This window comes from Megalops cyprinoides, chromosome 15, assembly GCF_013368585.1.
Source record: "Megalops cyprinoides isolate fMegCyp1 chromosome 15, fMegCyp1.pri, whole genome shotgun sequence".
In the NCBI taxonomy this organism is placed as follows: domain Eukaryota; kingdom Metazoa; phylum Chordata; class Actinopteri; order Elopiformes; family Megalopidae; genus Megalops; species Megalops cyprinoides.
Window position 1 is genome coordinate 12,123,380 of NC_050597.1, and position 17,715 is coordinate 12,141,094.

The window sequence follows — 17,715 nt, forward strand, 5'->3', positions numbered from 1 at the left end:
GATGTGAAACAATCAGACAGCAGTGACAGCAGCACACAGAAGCGCCACATTCCAACACAGGAAATGTGCTAGCGTTGCACCCTCTGACCAGATACCGAACATCAACTGCCAGCTTAACAACTGGATGACATATACAATGTACAGCAAGCTGTGCAGGTTCCCCAAGATGAGGATTTCTAATAGGGCAGCGAGTGACATGTTGTCAATGAATGAATGGGCAGCTGTTGAACTGAAGAGTACGTGAGGTGGTGTGGTGGAGGGATGCAGACAGCACAGCGGCAGAGGATGGAATGAAAATACCAACGTATTAAAGCATGAGTCATCAGGGCACAGGAGGAGTATGCCGCCTCCCCCTCTCCCTCTGGCTGAAACAGCAGGGTCGTGGCTGATATGCTGTTTCCCAATCAGTGCTGGCCTGAGGTTAATGTGTTTTTCGATTGCTGGTGATTAGACTTAGGCCATTATCTCATTCATCTGTTTCTGCAGCCTTTGAGCACGAAGGAGCAGTTAGTGATCATAAACACTGCAGTCCACACGCCACCAGAGAGACTCATCTCCCCACTTACTCATGGGCCTCTAAAAACAGGCACTGTCACAATGGGCCTCTTTTGTGAAATTAAGTTTTTTTTTATCCCTGCTTTGCACTTCAAAATCTAATTTTCCTGTGCTTAATCAAACACAATTAGCTTGTACAGAGAAGTGGGACATTGTGGGAAAATCTGCTCATAGTCTCCAAAGGGCTTTAGAATGTCTTACTGCACTTAAATCAAAACCTTTGTTAGAAAAGTACTACTTTCTGAATGAATTTGGAGAGCGAGAGTATGAGACTAGCCAGGGAAAAGCCACAGAGTAAGACCGAGTGCAACCACAGAGCACTCCACTGGCAAGAAAACAAAAATCACAAAAAAACCTTATAGATCAGAAAAGTGAAGGATTCAGGGTCTCTAAGAACACCAGGTCAATGTTCTTTAGGAAAGAGCAGTACCTTTAGGGTTCTTGGCCTTGGCAGAGCGGGCGGCGGCCAGATCGAAGTGCGCCTTGTCCGCATTCTCACACAGCAGTATGATGCGACACAAGCAGTCGGCCGCAAACACACGCGTCACCCAGCGGGGGGCGACGGAGGGCTTGGATTTGTCATCCTCCCCCAGGGCCGTGAACATGGTGTCGTCGTCCATCTCATCCTTCTTCTCAGAGTCCTCCTCCTCCTTCCCCACCTCCAGGCCCATCGCCCCGCCCACCTCTGCGGGGAAACAGACACAAAGCATTTCTTACACTAGGGCGCAGGTAAACACAGGAACTCCTTATCAGTATTGGCAAATCTTCCACATTAGAGGTCACCAGATCTTTTTCTAAAGTTCACTTTTCGTCCCTAGAGGTCACTCACTGTCAACTAAGTCTGAGGGTTAATTCAGAATCGCTTGGACTTTTCTGCATTTTTCCTACACTTTTATGCGCTCTGGCATGATGCACACAAATTGCACGATAAATTTGTTTGACATCTTGTTAAAAGGAAAAAAAAAACACCATCTAAAACACAGGCTTTAAATAGTTATTTTGCTCCCTGGGCGTCTTAATCTGCTCAGAAAATGACAACGCCCCTCTGAGCTGACCGGGTCCTCGGTGTGACTCAGCGGCTGCTCACCTGTGGAGGCCGCCAGGACGTCCTTGCACAGCTTCAGCCAGTGGGACAGCTTCTCCACGGCCAGGGAGGACAGCATGTGGCCCAGGGTGTCGTGGATGTCCGAGCACAGCTTCCTGTCCGTCTCTCGGTCCAGCATGCCGAACAGAACCCCCTCCAGGCCAGTCTCCGTGATGTTCAGGTCTGAAGGACAGCAGGACATAGCGGCAATGGTGTCAGTCAGTGTCATTTACCACACACAGCGGCTCACAATGCGTGATAACTTTACCTATTAAGCAACAATAATCAGTTATTACAAAACCTTCTGACTACTCCTTAAAGTGGAAAAATCAAATAATAATAATTCACTGTTACAGTCTTGTTTTAAACACGCTCAGCTGAATGTGCTGGACGTGAACGGCCACAGTGAGGAACATACTGATGGCGGTGCTGTCCTTGCTGTCCCCGGCCTTCTTGGCCAGACTCATGGCGTACTCGCACACCTCGGCCGCCTCCCTCTGTGCCAGCTGCCGCAGACACGCCACGGCCGCGCGCCGCAGCAGCAGGTGGGAGCTGCACAGGTGCACCTGAGCGGGACACAGGGGTCGTCCATGTGAGCAGGAGTCACTCACACACACGCGCACAAACACACACATTCACACTCATTCACACTCACAAATGCTCCTTCACAGAGATAAAAAAGTCACACTGACATGCAGTAATGACTACCTTCACTTATGTCTGGCTGCTATAACAGTGGAATGTAAATGGGACCTCTTTCTGGCAGTGTGTGTGTCTTCACAGCAATGGGAAAGTAGTTAACATTTACAAGGAGAGAAGGGTCACATCTAGATGACTGCAACCTCAGAGTCAGTTGTTCAAAACACACTGAGAGTGCACAGGTTCATTGGTCCCCAACTGCACATCACCTGGTGATTATCACCTGACATGAACGTGATCGGGGAGGGGGGGCAGACTTACACAGAGGCAGGGCACCAGGCTGGACAGGTTGACGTGGCGCGGGGCGAACATGTGCAGCTGCTGCAGGCAGGAGATGGCGGCCGCCTGCACCAGGGAATCCGAGTGGTCCTGCATGATGGCACATCCCACCAGGCAGGAGGAGCGGATGGTGGAGATGGTGGCGCTGTTACCTGGGATACCACGGGGAAGGACACCACACCGGTTAGGGCGGCCACTACCTCTGGGCTGTAACACTCGGCTGCCACCAAAGAAATGTCCCTGAGCAGCACACCATCATGCCACAGGAACTAATTAAAATCCTGCAGCTGCAAAAACTGACAGCAAAATGTATACTGACAAGGATACTCTCTAGTATTTACAGATTAGTATCTGAGGTAAATCTGAGCAAGCTGGACTACACAAGCAATTTTAGGAGCTCAACATGTCAAACATCTTGTCAGAATGAATTTGTTCAAAACTGCAAGCTAAAAGCTACAATGTTGACGTTTTGTGATGTAAAATCAAAACACTGATAGACATTGCATGATCTTCGTGACACACGTGTAATACAGTATGTACAGATGTTGATATAAGTTGTAGGACTGCAGTTCAGCTCTGCTCCACCATATGAATGTGTCAAAATCGGTGGTGCAGTCGATTTTTAAAAGGTAAGCCACAGCAAAATAATATCCAGCAGCTGCCAAGCCTCAAATTACAGCTGAAAGGAAAAGAACAGAGAATTCCCCAGCCACAGTAAACAAAGTCGGATTAAATGGTTTTTATTTAAAGCTACTGAACTCTGCCATATGTCCAGAGCCTTGAATTACATCCATTGGGAGTGGGATGAAATGTGGCAGGAGCTGGGATTGCAAAAAAAAACAAAAAAACAGCTCTACCTCTGTTTCCCAACACTGACTGACTAGGTTACACTGCCCTCTACTGCCAAAACTGTAACTAGTCTCCTGACAGACACTGACAATGAGTTCTACAGCATGGCACACACAAACTGGAGGTGGCAATGCCATGAAACACTCAGAGACAGACTGACGCCAGATCCAAGTCTAGCCTCCACTGTGATTCATTTTTTATTGATTTTTTTTTCCTCCACTGTTTGGAGAAAGGGCAGCCGGAGTGTTTGGACAGACAGCAAAGTGGAGTGCACGCAGAGTCAGTCCTGTCTATCAAAGGGAAGGCACTGAACCTGCCTGCCAGCGTAGCAACAAGGAGACCTACAGAGGACACTATCGCTACAGCAGGTGGTCTTCAACTACTTTTTACTTGAGCCAATGGGCAAAACACTTCCCACTTCCTAAAATATAGGAACACAACTTTGAATAAGTAGCTAATATTAATGCTTAAAAAAGCATACTATTTATCATGTTTTAATTAAAGCATCTTCATTACTTACACGCGTTTCTCATTTGTGGTTAAAACCAGTAAAGTGCTCATTGAACAAATAAAACATTTTTCAAGCCCATAATCTATAATGGTCTATAACAATGACCATACTAACAGGAACATTATCACGATAAAAACTTATATTAACAAATATACACCGAATAACATTATACTAGAGGTATAATTACACCAAATTGTATGCACTATATTAATACATTTTTGGTTTTTCGTTCCTTAAAAAGCAAACAGGAAGTTCATGGCCATTCACAATTAGTTCAGCCCTGCCCAAGAGGAATGGTAAAAAGATGGAGATTTTCAATGGGCTGGGTTTTTTCAAGCTGAAGTGCATTACCTTGTAGCTCTGGCCCCACAGTAGTGATGAGGGCCCCCAGGCAGCGGCCGAGGCACTGGTGCACCTCCGTGTGGGACGGAGGCACGGTGAGCAGCAGGGTGAGGACCAGGGACAGGGTGGGCTCCACGTAGCCCCGGTACATCGGCCCGCTGGAGTCCACGATCAGAGCCAGGGAGTGAAGCGCCCATGTCTGCACAGGGACGCAAAGAGCCACCATTAAGTACATCATCACTGCTCAGTGTATGCCAGAGGACTAAAGATTCAAGATCCAGGAAGCAGAAGGTCCCAACTCACCTGCACCTCGTGAGAGGTCCCGTCCTGGGCCAAGGCCAGCAGGATGCTGACGCTGGTCTTCAGGTGCTGGCCAGACCCGATGCCACCCACATAACGATGCAGGCAGCCCAGAGCCAGAGAGTGGCCTGTCCTGGACACCACATCCCGTGCAGACTTCAGCCTAGCGTGGACATCCAACCAGAGTTTAGAGCATGGCACAGTAGTACGACATGGTGGTTAAAGCATGGGGCTTGTAAGCAAAAGGGTACAGGCTTGAGTCCCCGGGTCAGGGACTGCCTTGCATCCCTACAAATTTTATGCGATGAAATGGCAACTATGGCATTCGAAGCAGATGTGTTACACAGGAAGATTCAGTAGAAATGAGAAGTGATGCCTCCTCTTACTTGTCGAAGCTGTACTGGGCCATCCTGGCGATGAAGGTGGCTTCTCCGACCACTTGCGCCATGCGCCCCAACGCCTCCCCTGCAGCACACCTCAGGATGGGGTTAGGGTTGTCTAGCGCCCCCATAACCAGCGCCAGCGCGGACTTGCGCACCTCCTCCGGGCCCAGGCTGCTCTTGTTCTCTGCCAGGCCCTGTACAGGAGAGTGGGCAGGCTCAGGAGAGCAACCAGCCCCTTCCACACACCCCATCTCTAAAGCATGCTCTTTAATGTGAACTCCCACAAATCATCTAGGGTTCTCATTAGTTTCCACTAAACCATACAAATGGTCATATCTTACTAGAGCTCAGAATTAGATCTTCAAAAAAAGCAAATAAGAATACCAAGAAAAGTGTTTCATTGAACCAACCAAAAAGGCGTGAAGGAAATGGTCCTCACAAAGATGATTTACACACCTAGCCAAACACTTTCCTTGAGATTTTTTTGTCTCATAAAAGAGCCCTTGGAGCATCTGAAAAGTGGATCTGGTTTCTCTCACCTTGAGTGCGCTCAGGACGGCTGTGAAGATGTTCAGCTGAACAGCCTGCTGCCGGACGCCCTTGGCCTGCTTGATGCACTCTGCAAAGTGGTCCAGCATCTGCAGCCTGGAACACGAGTATCACATGATTAAGAATGTGGACTGAGGTGTAAGCTGGGAGAGCACATGGCTTCTCCTTCTCGATGACCCCCCCACCTTCACAAAACTCTCCCACAGCGGATTTTCTATGACTGACACACCGCAGATGCTACTGCTGCACTAACACAGACATAGTATATACATAACATTCCTTGATCACAGATTTCGTCCGAACAAAGGTGACTCATCTCAGCTGAGGCTCTCACCTGTGTTTGAAGGAGACGTGAGGGAAGACCACCCCGAAGAGTGCCACGGACGCGTCGATGACGGAGACGCCGAGCGGCAGCGGACCAGGGATTGCCTCGCCCACAGGGACGCGAAGGTAGATGGAGGAGGGGTCGTGCTCCAGAGCTCCGCTGCCTGACGCACTGTTAGGCTGCAGCTAAAGGACACCAATAATGACACAGCTCTGAATAACCACACGCCATGGAGACCTCATATACTTCAGACCTTTAATCTCACAGGGAAACTTCAAAGGTGCAACATGATAAAAGCTACATTTCAACCTGGTCTGGCAGGTCCACTAATTATTTCGAAATTGCAGACTTCAGACAAAGGGAAAAGCAAAGATCAAACTTCATTTCTTGCAAACAAAATTGCCTAATTCCTCTGGAGGCCAACTGTCTCCACCTCAGCACTTTTCTGCTTTTATAATACAAACACTTTAACTTCTCAGATCAGAATCCTCCGTCACTTTAAGAGGAGAAATGCCAATCCCAGATTCCTCTGTCCACTCAGGCCTCCCACACCTGCTTGACCCCGCCACTCCTGCTTGCTCACCTGATCCTCAATGGACTTGTGGTCAGTCTCCTGCAGCCAGGAGCCCATCAGCACACTGTCGTCATAGTGACAGAGCGAGCGCAGCAGCGAGGTGGTGGTGTTGGCCGAGTTGTCCGTCAGGGTGAACTCTGCCACCAGCTCCCTCAGGAGGGCGTTGAAGCTCCCTTAAGGACACCAGAGGAAATCCACACACATGCACTCTTCAGAGACAGAGCTTCTATGGAATTCAGCATTTTCTACATGCTTTATCGCCCATTTCAACCTTTTGGAACGGCTAAATGCAGCACGTTCAGCGTGCCTGTCTGTAATACCCTCTACGCTGTTGTAAAAGTGCAGAAGCTGAAGGCCAACCTGGACTTGAAACAAGTGCTTTACCCGGCTTAGCCACTCAGGAGCCCCAGAGCTCTCCTTTTGACAGGATTACTGGCCTTCTATTCACGGTTCAGGTATGAGGAGAAAGACCAGTGCAGCTGAGGAGACAGAACAGTCGCTAGGCGCCTCTCTGCTGACTTCCCCTTACCTTCATATGTCTTGGGGGGTAAAAGGGCCAGGATGTCATACAGCCTCAGCCTCACCATTGCAGCACTGGCCTTGAGGTGAGCTCCGTGGACCTTGATCACCGCAGGTACACTGTGGACCCAATAACAATTAGGAGCGCAATGCAAAAAAAGCTATACACAGAGGCTGGTCTGAGATCACAGCTCAATAGAACACCACTGGTTCGATTCCTCTCCTGACAGCCACTCTTCTTTTCAACAATGCAGCACAGGAGCTGAACCTCCAGTAACACACTGAGTTAGTGCTGCAGTGCGATTCCCTTCCCATTTCTGTGGCCAGCTCCAGCCGTGCACCAATGAGCAGTGCATGATGGGGGCTGTTAATCACACTCACTGTGACATCATGGTCATGGCACACTCGATGGGGGTCATCAGCCTTCGGATCACATCCTCTGTGAGGAGCTCAGGGCAGTGGGCCACAAAGCTCCGCATAGCTAAAGGGGGCAGGGGAATATGGTCAGAAGAACTGGAGTCTACCATAGGAAGGGTCCCCTGAGCAATTAGCAACAAAGCTAATCCATACACTGCATTAACAACTAATGAGGGAGCGTTTACCGCACAGCGCCCCAGCGCGGCCCTCCAGGGTGACCTGCCAGGTGAAGGAGTCTCCCCGGGCCTTCTCCGCCTCCAGCTCCTTCTGGGAGCGCGGGAACACGTTCCGCCACAGCAGCAGCATCTTGGGCAGGTGGTAGCGGACCAGGGAGGGGCCTGTGCACAGGGGCAGAGGGGGCAGAGGAGAAGAACCAGGGTGAGGGCCTGCTGACCTGCCCATATGCACTGTTGTGTTGTGGTTAAAGAGGTGAGGGCATACCCAGAGTCATGAGAGCCCCCAGGAGCAGCCAGCCAGCCTGGGTGCGCTGGAGAGAGAGACGGCTATTCTGGGCCGCCGTGCGGAGAAGGTCCTCTGCAATGCTCACCACCATCTACAGCAGCAGCGTGGACAGAAAGAAAGGGACTCTCAGACTGATGCAATTCACTTCACTGCCTCTATCAGAGAGATGTAATTTTTCAGTGTGGTTTAAAAAGAGCTGCTCTTTTTTAAAAAAAATAACATCAGAGGTTACTATAAAACCAGTAACAAACAGATCACAATCTGGTACAGACTGAAAAAGAAGCCACTGAGAACAGAAGGGCATGAGTGCAGGCGGACTGGGCAGGGGGTGCAGACCTTGCCCTTGGAGTGGGGGATGCCCAGAGGGCACTGGTGCACACCCCCCAGCAGAGCGGCCATGGCGAAGCTGTATCCGCTCACAGCCTCGGGGGAGGTCTTCAGGTTATTGATCCGCTCCGCACAGCGGTCCAGCAGCGGGGTGAGCTGATAGGGCAGCGCCACGGCAACGCACCGCAGGCACCAGGCGGCCGCCAGCCGGGCGGCCATGCTGGGGTGCAGCAGCACCGACGTCACCGTTTCCAGGAGACCTGCAGGAACAGCCAGCAGTGAGCACACAGTCACAGACTGCGGTATCCAATAGTTACAGTGTAACGCACCTTATTATGACTACCTAAACCTAGATTACGTAAATGCCCGTTTGCAGACTGGCAGGTTCAGGCAGGCGGAGTTCACTGCCATTTGCTGTGATGCACTGCCCTACCGATGGAGGGCTCCTGGATGAGGGGCGAGGCCGTGGCGCTCAGGCTCTGCACCAGGCTGCCCAGCTCCTTCAGAGCGCACACCATCACGTGCTGGCTGGCGGACACGTCTGCAGCGCCCGCCTTGTTCTCGCTGCTGGTGTCGTTCACCACCGCCTCTGCAGACACACGGGAGAGGGGGGAGGGGGGGGGGAGAGAGACAGAGAGAGGAACGGGAAGAGGTTTTGAGTGCACTTCATCCTGCAGAACTAAACCTAAACAGACATCAACCTATGTGATCCAAATTACTTTTCCCACATTATAAAATCATTATTAAGGATGATTTTTTTTTTGACAGCAACGGACATTCAGGTTACTTTAAAATTAGCTGAGTAGTATCTGCATGGCAGAACATAATTACTGTGATTATGCTATTATCTATTAAATATACTATTACACTAGTAAATATCTATATCTACAATGTGTCATGAATGAACATTTGCAATTAACAGTAAAGGGGGTTTAACCAGGAAAGATATCACTCCCGCTACAGAATCAGAATCAAAATCATAGTTCCATAATAATTCCATAACAATTTGATCTACCTTCTTTAACTCATCAAACTGGGCATAATTTAACTATTCCAAATCATTATTATCTGCTTTTTTTTTTTCTTTGAGAGAAGTCTCTCGGTTAATCCCCCAACTGAATGCTGGCCTTGCTATATGTATGTGTCAGTGACCCATGCAGTAGTACCAGCAGCCGACAGAGGGCGCAGACCTCAGCACGGCCTCTGCAGATGGGTGACTGGCACACAGCACTGGCTTACAGACCGGGCTCTGAAGGTTATCAAGGAGGCAGTAAAGCTATGCAAAAAAATGGCTGCATCCCAATGCAAATAGAGCAATGCAGAGGGAGCCGCCAGTGAGAGACAGAAGAGTTCCCTGCTGTGTGGAGTTGAGGTAGCCGTTAAAAAGGGCGTGCATGACTATGTCTGTGTGCCATGTCAGACGTGCTCAACTAAAGTTCACAGTACATTGATACTGTTTGAGTATTACAGGTTTAAAACATTAAGGATCACTGCTCATCTTTTGACCAGGAGTGATGTACAAGCAGCTCAATAAGTCCCTGCTGCAGCTCCTTTCGTAACTTGACTATGAAACAGAGCAGCAGGAACCTGACATGTGTCAAAGGCAGTTTAAAGGATATGAATGTTCTGCCAGCTGTAAGCTGTCACCTGTAGGTGCATGCTGGAATTAACATATTTAAATCTTCAGAGCCCTGCTGTAACAACTAGAAAGAGTCAAGTGAGCAGGTCACAGAAAGCGATTGCATTTATTTCCAAGATGGTATTTTAGAAAGAGAGAGAGAGAGAAACAGAGAGATAGAGAGAGAGAAGAACAGAGAGAGAGAAAGAGAGACAGTCTACAGAGACCACCTTCAAAATGGTTTTTCAATATAGGTTTCAAAGCCAATCACAGAGTAAGAATAGTAAAGTTTAAAAAAAGAAGAAAATGTATTGGACGTGTAAAAACAAACACTGCGACACCTATATGGGTGAAAGCAGTTTGTGAAGAAATTAGCCATGGAATGGATTTTTGATATGAATGGCACAGACAAAACTATTATGAAATGGAAATATGCTCTGAAAGGCTCTGATTAGTCTATTGTTATTTAAGGCAGTGAATATGTGTATTGAAAAAAGGGGAAGACCTGGAACAATACATAATAAAATGAAAAAAAAAAAAACGCTTCTATTGCGGTATGTTTAGTCAACAGCCAAAGCTTTTCTGCTTGCACATACAAAATGGATGAATAACACAGGCAAACAGAGAGAAGGCTAGTCTGTGGTTAATGGATTTAAAGCCAACTGGAATAAAGTGCTTTGTGTAGTATATTGTTAATTCAGCCATTTACCCTGAAGGAAAACAGGAGTGGCAACGCATGGAGTCAAGTGAAATGCAGTTGCAATTTCATCCTAAATAACATTACTGTTTTGAATGATAAAAAAAAAAAAAAAAAAAACTTATGGGCCGCACTGCTATAACTCAATGTAAGGACCTAACAGATCCCATTGTAAATGTTTCTGAACCTGTTAGCTGCTCAGACATTCTTCCATGCTCATTCTCATTCTCAAGTTTCAATGACAGACCACCAGCAGTGTAAACTGTTCAGGCACAAACTCATAATGTATGACACACATATGATGTAAAGTTCAGTTAATGTGAATAAATGGTCCTGCTTGTACATTGCCACATAGAGTTTTAGGGGTCTTTATTACATGAATATTAAGCAAATCAAGGATAGGCTGTATAGACACGAGCTGACAAATATCAGATATCAAATATCAGATTCTGGTACACATTCACAGCTCATGGTACCCTGGGCACAGTAGGTGTTAAGTGTGTGTTAGTCATGTGCTGTAAAGCCTTGCATTTTGATGGAAATGTACGGCAAAACAAAACTAGAACCATAAAACACAATCATGGGATATTCAGTGGTACTAAAAGTCAAAATTAGAACTAGACAACTATGCAGCTGGTTATATGGTTATATGTTATCCAGATAATAACATTTAAGCATGGGTAGCTAGGTCACAACATGCAAGCTACAATTCATTACTCTGCATATACAGAGATCCTAGATACATCTAGTTTAACAAACCTTCCTGCTTTTTTGTTATTGAATAAAACTGGATGGCCTCACTGAGAGACTTTGCTCTGATAATTTCCAATAAGCCATTTTTTCAGCACCACCGAAGTGAGAAAACTGAGAAAAGGTGATAGCACACAAATGCAAAGTTGAACACAGCAAACAAACAAGGCTGGTCAAGGCAATTATTAAGTGTGTTAGCGAGGTGGAGATGCATGAGCAAGCTTAGCAAAAGCGGCCGAAAAAAAGCAAACAGCTTCAACCTAAACAAAACAAACGGGGAAAAAAAAAAATTAAGGACAAGTACTTACTCTGTAATGCTCTGAACCTGGATATTTCCCCCCCATCAACCACCTCCTTACCAACAGCCCTCATCTGCTTGGCGATGGCCTGGCAGATCTCCTTGCCGGCGGCGATCTGGGCCTTCTCCCCCAGCAGGCCGCCGAGCGTGGCGCGCAGCATGAAGGAGACGCAGCGGCGCGAGTACACCGCCTCCACGTGCGTCTGCGTGGCCCGCGGGTGCGACACCAGGTCCAGCACGTGGGACAGGAAGGTGGCGAAGTTGCGCTCCAGCCACTGCCCGCCCAGCGTGGTCACGAACACAACGTAAGCCTGGGCGTGCGGAGAGACGATTACATCATTATTATTATGATGTCATCGTTATGATCTCAGAAATGTGATCTTTTCTTGAGGGAACAGATACTGTACAACTTATTGATCTCAGAAAATGAATAGTCCCAGCTCTGCTAGCTTTCGATCCATATCCCTGCATATACTAAGAGATTTCATAAACACAAGATCAGAAATGGTATATAAAAATAAAAAAATTGTCTTCATATAATCAACTGAAACCAATGCCTTGGCAAACCAAACACACAGCCATTTAGGTTCTATGTACAGATAGGAAGCCTCACTGACCTGTGTGACGCCCACCCGCACCTCCCTGCTGACAGAGCCGCCGCCCTTCAGCATCTCGCCCCCGCTCTTCAGGAAGCCAGACCCGCCCCGCAGGAAGCCTGTGGCCATCAGCTCCAGCACCTCTTCCAGCGTGGCCTTCTTGACATTCTGACGCATCACTGCACCAGGGAACACAGAATACTGTAACATCGCACCAGAGGAGATGTGGTCACTGTAACATTTCTACATGGACTTCCAGACCTCACAGTGCTCAGAACGGAAGACTGCACTAAACAGCCCTGAAACTGGTAAACAATCGGTGGTGGTGCCAATTAAAATTGGGACCATCCATTCATCAAGAAAACTGCCCAGAACTGGCTGTAATGCAGAACAGCTGTCGATGAGCCATGGTTGCTGAGGAGTGATGGGCCTAAGCACGTACATATTCATACAGATAATCACAAAAACCAGCCAATCAACATGTCTCTCCTCTCACCAGCAGCTTGCTTGGGCAACAAAGCAGTGGCCATCACTGTCCCCAGCAGCTTGGACACAGCCACTCGCACCCCGTAGTTGGACCCTTCCAGGGCCTTGAAGCACAGGGTAGCCACATTTTCCAGCTCTGTGGTCCACATGAACACAGCCTCGTTCTGCAGCTCCAGCAAGCACTATTAGGGGAAAAGTGTCACTGTGTTCAGTAGTCCAGAGTACAGCCTGTGTTTCTTCAACAAATCATAACTTGTATCTGATGGGCCTGTGTTTTACCCTTTAGAACCCACTACAATTTATGGTTCTTCTGGACAATTTTCAAGGATATTGTCAAAAAATCTGTAAAATAAATGAAACATCAATTTTATTCAAATATGATTTAATCTTAAAATAATAAAAATGCATTATCAGTTAGATTTTTCATTTTAATACGTCAGACAGCTGCCCCTTGGCGCAGCTTGATATTGTGTCCATCTACACACTGCCCCTGACCTCTGAAAAAGGTATCACTGAAAACGAAATACATGCATTTATAGACTCACCTTGGCAACTGCACACCTGACGGCCATGGACCTGTCAGTCAGTAAGGATCTGGCGTTCTTGTAGATGTCCCGATGACAGGAGGCTGCTGCCCCCCCGAGCCCACTCAGCACCTTCTGAAGGCTGAGCAGGATCTCCCCACGACCCTGGGACTGGGGTCAGACAAAAAAAAAAGGAAGAGGAGGAAGTGGAGGAAGGAAAAGAAGCTGTCGTCACAAATGAAGCGCACTCACCTAAAAATTTCCCTTTTTCATCTCCCTTCAGCGGCTCACATTCTGAAATGGTCTTACACCCAAAATTGAGACACAAAGCCCTCACCATCTTAACCGCTCTACTGTAAACATGCACACAACACACAGCAGGCTGTGCTGTGATGGTACCTCTGCACTTTTCAATGCCTTCAGGAGGTTGTTGATGGTCTCAGGGAAGGAGCTGCCCAGCATCCGGCCCATTTTCTCATAGAAGGCCCCGACACACGCCACCGCAGCGCTGTGAACAAAGTGCTGCAGGTGAGCATAAACCACTGCATTTCTACACCATTACAGCATCACAGCATCCAGCACCTGCTGGGCAAGCCGGTGCCTGGTGGGTGACAACACACGACAGGCAATAGCAACGTTAACTTTACAATCACATATCTGTTATGAATTTACCATATCTATGACAATGAGCCATGGTGACAGATTAAGAAAATTCAAGGTTTATATATACCCCTGCCTTTTCCTCTCCTCATTACATTACATTATTGTCATTTAGCAGACGCTCTTATCCAGAGCAACAGACATAGGTTATAATTTTACATATTATCCATTTATACAGCTGGATATTTACTGAGGCAGTTGTGGGTTAAGTACCTTGCCCAAGGGTACAGCTGCAGTGCCCCAGCAGGGAATTGAACCAGCAACCTTTCAGTTGTGAGCCGTGGTCCTTACAACTATGCTACACTGCTGCCCCTCCTCTATCTCTGACAGTCCTCAATTTAGAGTTTGTAGGTCAGTACATTAGTACTCATCAAAATAGGTCAAGTTCGCATTAATTTTTAAGGAACATTCACACAAACCAATTGGCATCCCATTTCTTTTTGGTTCATGCGAATAGTTTCCTTCTCTATGGAGTCATTTTAACTTAATGGGGCCAATACACTGCAGTGTTTCCCTGAAAAAATTATTTTTGTTGGGGGGGGGGGCAGTTGCCCAGCTGACTAGGGGGGAAGAGAGCATTGCCTCTTGTCTGTCTTTGGTTGGTGGAAAAAGGTGCAAATGACCATGCAGAGGCAGACAGGTTTAACATTGCACCTTTTGTTAAAAGTTAAAGTGCACAAAGGTATAAGTGAAGAGTAAAGAAAAAAGGGGGGAACATTTAAAATACTACTTGCACACTGTGCAGGTATTATCTCAGCATGACTTCCTCATAACGGAGCTCTCTGAATGACAGTCTAAACAATGCCATTAAAGAAAACACATTGGACATAACTTCTAAGGAGACATGTAAAAGCTACGTCTAGACTTCAAGAGATCCTAATGAATTTTTAACCAAATATATTCCCTCTATTAACAATAGATAGATGAGTAGTGACACATCCATGTCCTTAGCTCTACTGTTCCCTTACAGGACAGGGGCATACAAATGGCTTCCTGCTTCACTTGTGCCATACCTGTGCCCAAAAAACAGCAGAAAATACGCAGGCCCTAGTTCCTGATAATACAAAGTGGGCCAGTGTCTGCTATTGCCGTGTAGTTGCAACAGACTCCAGGTGAGGAAAGCATGAACCAACCAATAATCCAATACAGAAAAAAGTAACAGCTCACAGTTTGGTGGGCAGGTAGGCAGGAGTGTCATCCTTGCTCTTGATGATGTCATTGCACTTGTCCAGGGTCTGGAAGACAGTGAAGGTGTCCCCGATGCTGTAGAGGGTGGCCAAGTTTTTGGCCAGCAGTTTGCGGGTGGGGGGCCCCGGGGCACTACTGATGAGACCTGTGAGCTGCTCCACCAGCTTCTTCTGCTTCTCCTTTACATCCACCTGCCCCCACACAGACACGCCCGTCAGACAACTGCATTCACCTCCCCCACCCTCCAGCTGGAGGATGTTGCAACTAGCCACTCTAAATAACTTTAGCTAGTTACATTAGTAGTATTCATTCCACAAACCATCATGCAAGCTCACACAGGCATTAAATAGGTTGTCAGCATGTGTAAAACAGCTGGCTTTAGCGCTAGAGGAAAGCTTCACTGGTTAAGTCCCATTCACAAACCCCCACCAACACAAAGCAAGTCTGCCTTTGTAAGTCCACTTCTGAGAGGACTGACTGAGAGCCACCATCATCTTTTTACAGTGGTGCTAAATATTACTGCGTGGTTTCCATGATCGGTTAATTCAGAGTTGTTATGGTTTTTGGTTAGTTAAACTCGGAGTCACAATGACAACTACAATGATAACAGTGAATGCTGAGGTTATTTTATCATTGAAACACGACATTCAGGTGAGTATCATGAGTATTTTATCACTGACACACTGATATTATTGTGAAAGAGATCCCAATGATAGCTATTTTTATCATTTTAGCTCATTTTTATAGTCATAGCAGTGCAACAATCAATGCAACTGATGTTATGCTTCTTGATTCAGGACATCGGCTAAGTGACCCAATAAGGGATACTTAACTTACCTTATTTGCTGCAACGAGAACTTTATCCAAGAAGCGGAGCCATTCAAAGATGAAGACAGGCCTCTTGGCCTCAGTGATCTGAGCCAGGGCATCTTCATTGAGCAGCAAACTGTGAGCCAGCTCCATTGGAAGACACCGCAAGCAGCAACAACCGAGAAAGTAGGGTTCCTTTGCAGAACACCCAGTCAAATAGCTTTACCTTTAAATCACAAACACAACACACAAAAAAACTTTTAGATGTGAGAAATGAGCATTGCCAGTTTGGTTTACTTTTCTTAGAACTGCAAAACAGAATCATTGTTATTTGGTGTTGCTGAATATGAAATAAACGAATGGGAAAGAGTCGAGTAGAGTTACTTTGGCAAATGTCTGCTGAATTCTAAGAAGCATAGAAGGGCTCTGAGCCATCCATTACAGATATGCTCCTTTTAGGTGTACCGTTGTTGTTCATAGTATTATTTCATCCTGCATCTTACAGTCCAACCTTTCTATTTAATTCAGTTAGGGTCATGGGTTTCCACAAACTATTGTCTTGGGTAGTTCATGCCATTGCAAACCTGTTATGCTAAGTAATTTACAGTCGACATCACACAGTCCACTAGTCAGTGCGTTAGTACAATGGAATTAAACAGATAGTTACCTCACTCTTGTAAAATACAGCTAGCAACAACAGCTAAAATATGGCTAGACGTCGATGTCAGTGTTGACACAAACGGTAATAAATGAGTTGGGGACTTTTGAAAATCCAACATGCTCGCTACATCACAAGCGTCAAATGATAATGAAATATTTTATTACAACATGAAAACACCTCTCTGAATCGTAAAAATACGAATGCTTGTCACAAACCATTTCACTTCCAACATTTAACGTACAAAAAACGAGTTGAACTAGCTAGACAATATAGTGTAGATAACAATTCACAGCAATCGGGAAGTGAACGCTTCTGTGTGGGTTTGAAGTTCCTAGTAACCAATAACACTGTCTGGGACTGGGACAGTACAGAGCACATACAGTACATAGACTCGCTAGCTAATCGTCGTTGCTAGCTACCTTTCACACAATTGATTATAATCTACCAGCTACTACCTGATCCTGCTACAATCTAACTGGCTATCTTAGCTACCGAGAAAAGGTGGCTTGTTTCACCTTTTCTGGTTAATTTAATGGAACGGGCTAGCTAACGTTCTGTATAACCAGCATTACAATAAACACTCCACAATATTCACAGCAATAGCTAAGTAGTTATATATGCCACACGTCCAGCTACAAACATTAGCTGGTCTGTTACACAACTACATTTTAAACGAGTGTCAAATAGTGCTACCTAGCACCATTCAATAACATGACAACAGAAAGCTCATTTGCTTAGCTAGCGCAGCCTGCTCGGCGTCTGAATCAACTCTTTGCTAGCTAGCTTGCTAATGTTAGCAAGCTAACATATTAAACTCGATTCGCCCCTTTTTAAACAACATGGAAAGAGCGTTTTAAATAAGGTGTACTTCAAAACAGCACACAAGCTTGATAATGGTACGTATAAAGGCTGTTAACACAATTACAACGCCAAATTGCGCTTAGCCTACCCTGTTCGTCCAGCACTCGATGTCTGCTAGCTGGCTGCTACCACTTTCGTCAGCTAGGTCAAGCACAAGTGACAACGAAATTATTCCGACTAGAAACATCCCGCGACGTGAGGGGCTACACGAATGAGAGAAGTTTATGAAGTATCCTTATGTCATCAGAGTATTCTAATAATTCCATTTAAACAGCTATGAATCTTTTCAATGTTGTTTTATAGAAATGCAACAGTGAATTAAAAAACAAATAAATCAAAACTGTAAATTAAGGAACGTTGGATTGTAGCAACGCGTAACACTACGATTTGA

The 17,715-nt window shown here is 46.5% G+C and overlaps 1 protein-coding gene across 2 annotated transcripts in view; it reads right to left on the bottom strand.

Moving 5' to 3' along the window:
* heatr5b (HEAT repeat containing 5B) overlaps positions 1–17,461 on the bottom strand; it is a 30,261-nt gene extending 12,800 nt beyond the window's left edge. The window contains exons 1-24 of one of the 2 annotated variants that reach the window (XM_036546388.1): positions 17,413–17,461; positions 15,830–16,028; positions 14,972–15,183; positions 13,544–13,652; positions 13,166–13,315; positions 12,631–12,802; positions 12,156–12,313; positions 11,600–11,849; positions 8,609–8,764; positions 8,185–8,435; positions 7,828–7,939; positions 7,572–7,724; positions 7,351–7,450; positions 6,980–7,089; positions 6,460–6,623; positions 5,886–6,061; positions 5,542–5,647; positions 5,006–5,196; positions 4,623–4,782; positions 4,329–4,518; positions 2,600–2,769; positions 2,058–2,205; positions 1,643–1,822; positions 986–1,240 (exon numbers count right to left, since the gene is read on the bottom strand). In XM_036546388.1, coding sequence (XP_036402281.1) covers positions 986–1,240; positions 1,643–1,822; positions 2,058–2,205; positions 2,600–2,769; positions 4,329–4,518; positions 4,623–4,782; positions 5,006–5,196; positions 5,542–5,647; positions 5,886–6,061; positions 6,460–6,623; positions 6,980–7,089; positions 7,351–7,450; positions 7,572–7,724; positions 7,828–7,939; positions 8,185–8,435; positions 8,609–8,764; positions 11,600–11,849; positions 12,156–12,313; positions 12,631–12,802; positions 13,166–13,315; positions 13,544–13,652; positions 14,972–15,183; positions 15,830–15,955 — 3,799 coding nt within the window. In that variant the 5' untranslated portion in view covers positions 15,956–16,028; positions 17,413–17,461. Of the gene's footprint in view, positions 1–985; positions 1,241–1,642; positions 1,823–2,057; positions 2,206–2,599; positions 2,770–4,328; positions 4,519–4,622; positions 4,783–5,005; positions 5,197–5,541; positions 5,648–5,885; positions 6,062–6,459; positions 6,624–6,979; positions 7,090–7,350; positions 7,451–7,571; positions 7,725–7,827; positions 7,940–8,184; positions 8,436–8,608; positions 8,765–11,548; positions 11,850–12,155; positions 12,314–12,630; positions 12,803–13,165; positions 13,316–13,543; positions 13,653–14,971; positions 15,184–15,829; positions 16,029–17,412 lie in introns of both variants that reach the window. The other variant, XM_036546387.1, reaches the window with a different exon arrangement.
* Between the last annotated feature and the right edge of the window lie 254 nt (positions 17,462–17,715).